Source organism: Elephantulus edwardii, unplaced genomic scaffold, assembly GCF_000299155.1.
Source record: "Elephantulus edwardii isolate Elephantulus edwardi_28Jun2011 unplaced genomic scaffold, EleEdw1.0 scaffold00177, whole genome shotgun sequence".
NCBI classification, from domain to species: Eukaryota; Metazoa; Chordata; class Mammalia; order Macroscelidea; family Macroscelididae; genus Elephantulus; species Elephantulus edwardii.
The window spans coordinates 5,593,052-5,597,209 of NW_006399927.1; the positions used below are offsets into that span (position 1 = coordinate 5,593,052).

Consider the following 4,158-nt stretch of genomic DNA (forward strand, 5'->3'; position numbering starts at 1 on the left):
AGCCCCATAGAGTCCTGCTCATAGAAGCCAAAGGCTGAAATCTCTATGGCAGCAGACTGCCTGTCTTTCTTTGGCATATTATGTGTAAATACAAATAACAGATCCTCCTGTTCGAAGTCAAACACTTAACCACTGTCTTACTAGGACTCCTTTTAAAGAGTGAGGCATTATTTTAACATTTAAAAAAAAAATTCAGAATGAAGCTATATATGCAATATTATTATAACTTCATTTTATGACTTAAAACACTTTTGTGTGTGTGTGGCATCTGGATAGCTAAAATGGAATGCTGTTTAACCAGATTTTTGTCAAACCTATTCTGGACTATAGATGTTTTGTGGTGTAGCACGTGAGCTGGGCTGCTCACCAGGTCAGTGGTTCAAATTCACCAACTGCTATGAGAGAATGGCGAGTATCTCCTCCTGTAGAGATAAATGGCCTCTGAAACCTGCTGAGGATTTCTGAGTTTGATTAGATTAAACAGCAGTGGGTTTGGTTTTGGGGTTTTTTTACTGAACTACTTTTCGGGAAAGCAAATTAAATGCTCTTATTATTTTCACTTCTATTACTGATTATTTATGACAGTGTTCTTTTCTTTCAAAAATGTTTAAAAATATCATTTACCATTTTCCTTGGGAGTAAAAGATGATACAGCCTCCCTCTAGAGGGAAATTTGCCAGTGCTTATTATGAGAACTCTAAATCCTAGCCATTTTAATAATTACAGAAACTTTACCTAAAAAGAAACTACAACAAATGACCAAAGATAAAAGTACAAGAATAGTCAGGAGGTAGCAGCTTAATAAACTGAAGTCCACATGTCAGTGGTGGCATAGGAGGGAGCTGTGATGGCACAGTGATTAAGTCACTTGACACCAGCCCAGAAGTCGGCAGTTTAAACCCACCAGCCACTGTGCAGGTAAAGATATGATAATCTGCTTCCATATTGATTATAGCCTTGGGAGCCCTCCAGTACAGTTCTCCCGTGACCTCCAGCTTCACTCTGGTGACGTGACAGCAGTAGGTTTGATTTGGTTTAGGTACATAGGTAGGCAGGGCTATGTAAAGGACATGATACTTTGAAAGGCCAGCAAAATACAGGAATGATGTCAACCAGGTAGATTGACGCAGTAAGTGTAACAGTGGGCTCCCGTACATCAGAGACGGTGAGGACAGCACAGGAGAGGGCAAGGAGAAGCCCTGTGGTTCACAGGGTCAGCCCTGTTGGGCGTGGGGTCGCTGTGACTTGTAGTCGACTTGATGGCACCTAACAATAACCTTGTTGGGTTGCTCGGCAGTCATGTGGGTAAGCATTTGTGCCGCCAAGCTGAAGGTTGGCAGTTTGAGTCCACTGACTGCTCCATGAGAGAAAGATGGGCAGTATCCTTCTGTGCCGTTCACAGGCTCGGTAAGTCCTCTGGAGGGTGAGCTCCGAGTTGATGCCCATGCAGTGAGGTTTTTAATTTGTTGTTGGGTTGACTCTGAGTCATGATGAGCCCATGTGTGTCACAGCAGAACTCTTCCCTATAAGCTTTTCAGTGGCTGATTTATTTTTTTAAGTGGATAGCTATCTAGGCCATTCTTTTGAGGTGACCTGCACCCGAGGTTTTAGCTTAGTAGTTGAATGTCTTTATTAATCACTGCAGCACCTGGAATGCAATGAATAAATAACTGTTGACACATATTTGCTAGTGGTCTGGTCGTTAAGGAGCTGCCCTGCCAACCCAAGGCACAAATTGGCACCACTCTGTGGGAGAGAGCTGGGCAGTCTCCTCCCATGTGACCCACAGCCTCTGAAAACCTGCTGGAGGGTCAGTTAGGACTTTATTCTGATTCACTTGCAACAAGAGAGAGATGAAGGCTAAGTGTTCATAGTACGATGTTAGGCTAAGAAAGGAGGGGTGAGGAGAATGGAATTCTGATATGTATAAGTAGGGCGCTCTGGTGGCCTGATGGTAAGAACCTCCACTGCAATCTCAGAGGTACGTGGTTTGAATCTACCAGCTGCTCTACAGGATGGGCAGTTCCCTCCTGTGTGATTTACTGCCTCTGGAAACCCACTGGAGGTTCACCTGTAGGTCAGTTCAGATTTTATAGCACACAACCACAGCAGCAATATGTATTATTGTTTGTTTTCATGTATAGGTTCTTCTGTTACTATAATGCTTGCAGCTGCATTTGAAAGAGAAAGATCATCTTGGTTTTCCCTGAAAGAGGTTGAAATTTTAGGCTCCAGTTGGGCAGAGCAGAATGTACTTAGCTAGGTGTAGAGTGAGGGCTCAGCTGTTTCTCAGTTATGGTCTTGGCATGCGGCTACATTCATGCATTGGTAAGGGCACCTTTTAAAAGGACCCCTGAGAGTCCATGTGGACTAGTGGCCTCCTTTATTTGCTCTTGGTGACCCTGTATACAATGAGATTAAACACAATCTGGCCATGTGCTGTCCCCATGACTACTGCAGATCAGACTAGGCTGTTGGGATCAGTATAGGTTTTCTCTGGATGACTTTCCAAAGGAAATTAGCAGGCCTTTTTTCCTAGTCTGTTAGTCAGAAAATGTCACTGAGACCCAGTAAGCATCACAGTGAGATGCAGGCATCCACTGACACATGCCATGACTATACGTGTGTGTGTGTGTGTAGTGGGCATATGTCCAGTGGGAGGGAGAGAAAGAGGGGGAGAGAGAGAGAGTGTGTGTGTGTTTGTGTGTTGAAAGCATACAACAATGATCTTTTACTTTTCAGTTTACACACTTTTAATGGCATTTGTGTGATTTTTGAACCAGTAAATATTATGTTTATAATTTAAAAGAACATATAAAATGAAATAAAGTGGAATGATTTAGGAGTCAACAGTATGTAAACATGTGAAACATCAGACAAACCGTAAAAAAAGAATCCTTCTTTGGCAATCAGCTTCATTTTCTACCGCTGAAATCTGAGAAGCAGTGCAGTAATATATATGTTCTGTTAATAACTCAAATTAAAGTAACAACTGCTTCCCTAGAGTTTTTCTTAAGTGACAGGGTTCCTCAAGGAAGGAGAGTTGAGGGAAGATTAAAGTCAGAAGGTTCCTTGAGGCAAACTGAATACCTGTCACTTGAGCAAGTTAACAGGATCAATTAAGGAGGTGAAAATGGACATTACCACCAGGGAAGCAGGACTCTCAAATCTCAGGACACTCACTGGCAGGTTTTTAAGATCCTGAAAATGAAGCTGTTTGATTTGTTTTGCAAGTGTATATAGATTTCCAAATGGAAATCAACTCGATGCTGAATTCATTTGACTTTTCTCCTAATGTGGTAGGTGATGGTGGCCGAAGCCCTGGACATTTCCAGAGAAACCTACCTGGCCATTCTGATGGATCGGTCCTGCAATGGCCCTGTCCTGGTGGGCAGTCCCCAAGGCGGTGTTGACATCGAAGAGGTGGCAGCTTCTTCTCCAGAACTCATTTTTAAGGTATGTTTCAATTGCTGCCTGCACTGTGTTAATTGATTATTATTGTAGAAACTGTTAAATATTTAATGTGGAGTCTGAGGCTTGCTGCAGTAAATCCGATTCTGGGATTTAATATATGAAAATGTGGAGGCTTTTTTCCCTCTCTTGACATCCTGAGTGGTTGGGTGTTGTATTATATAGTATTGAGTCAGTTCCAACCCACAGTGTGGCCTTGTGAAACAGAGCCCATTTGTCCCATAGGGTTAACGAGGCTGTCATCCTTTTCCCTCTACTTTTTTTTTTACAGAGGTTTTGGATTTCCATTCATTCATTGCCGCTATTTTCTCCCTGCCCACCCCTCCCCACCAGCTCCCTTCCCCCTCCGAAGAGAGAAAAAAAAAGAAAAAGAAATAAAATTCCTTCATTAGTATACAATTCCCACGTCCCTTCCCCCGACCCCCTACCCCGAGTACACTTCTCTATGCAACCTTAATTCTGGATTCCTGTGCTAACCATAATACTCAATCATATATCACTTCTAAACTGTTCTTTCCTTCATCTGTTTCAATACAATATACATAATTTATCCAGTTTTTTCTGTCATACCCCCACCCTGATGTCAGACCCATTCTACAACAGTGGCATCATGCAGTATTTGTCCCTTTGTGACTGAGATATTTCACTCAGCATAATGTCCTCCAGGGTCACCCACTTTGAATAATA

At 42.5% G+C, this 4,158-nt stretch overlaps 1 protein-coding gene across 1 annotated transcript in view; it reads left to right on the forward strand.

The window, feature by feature from the left end:
* Window positions 1-4,158, forward strand: part of SUCLG2 (succinate-CoA ligase, GDP-forming, beta subunit) — a 300,527-nt gene that overhangs the window by 124,848 nt on the left and 171,521 nt on the right. Inside the window, exon 4 of the mRNA XM_006895952.1 lies at window positions 3,304-3,456. Within this exon, the coding sequence (XP_006896014.1) occupies window positions 3,304-3,456 (153 nt within the window). The remainder of the gene's footprint in view (window positions 1-3,303; window positions 3,457-4,158) is intronic.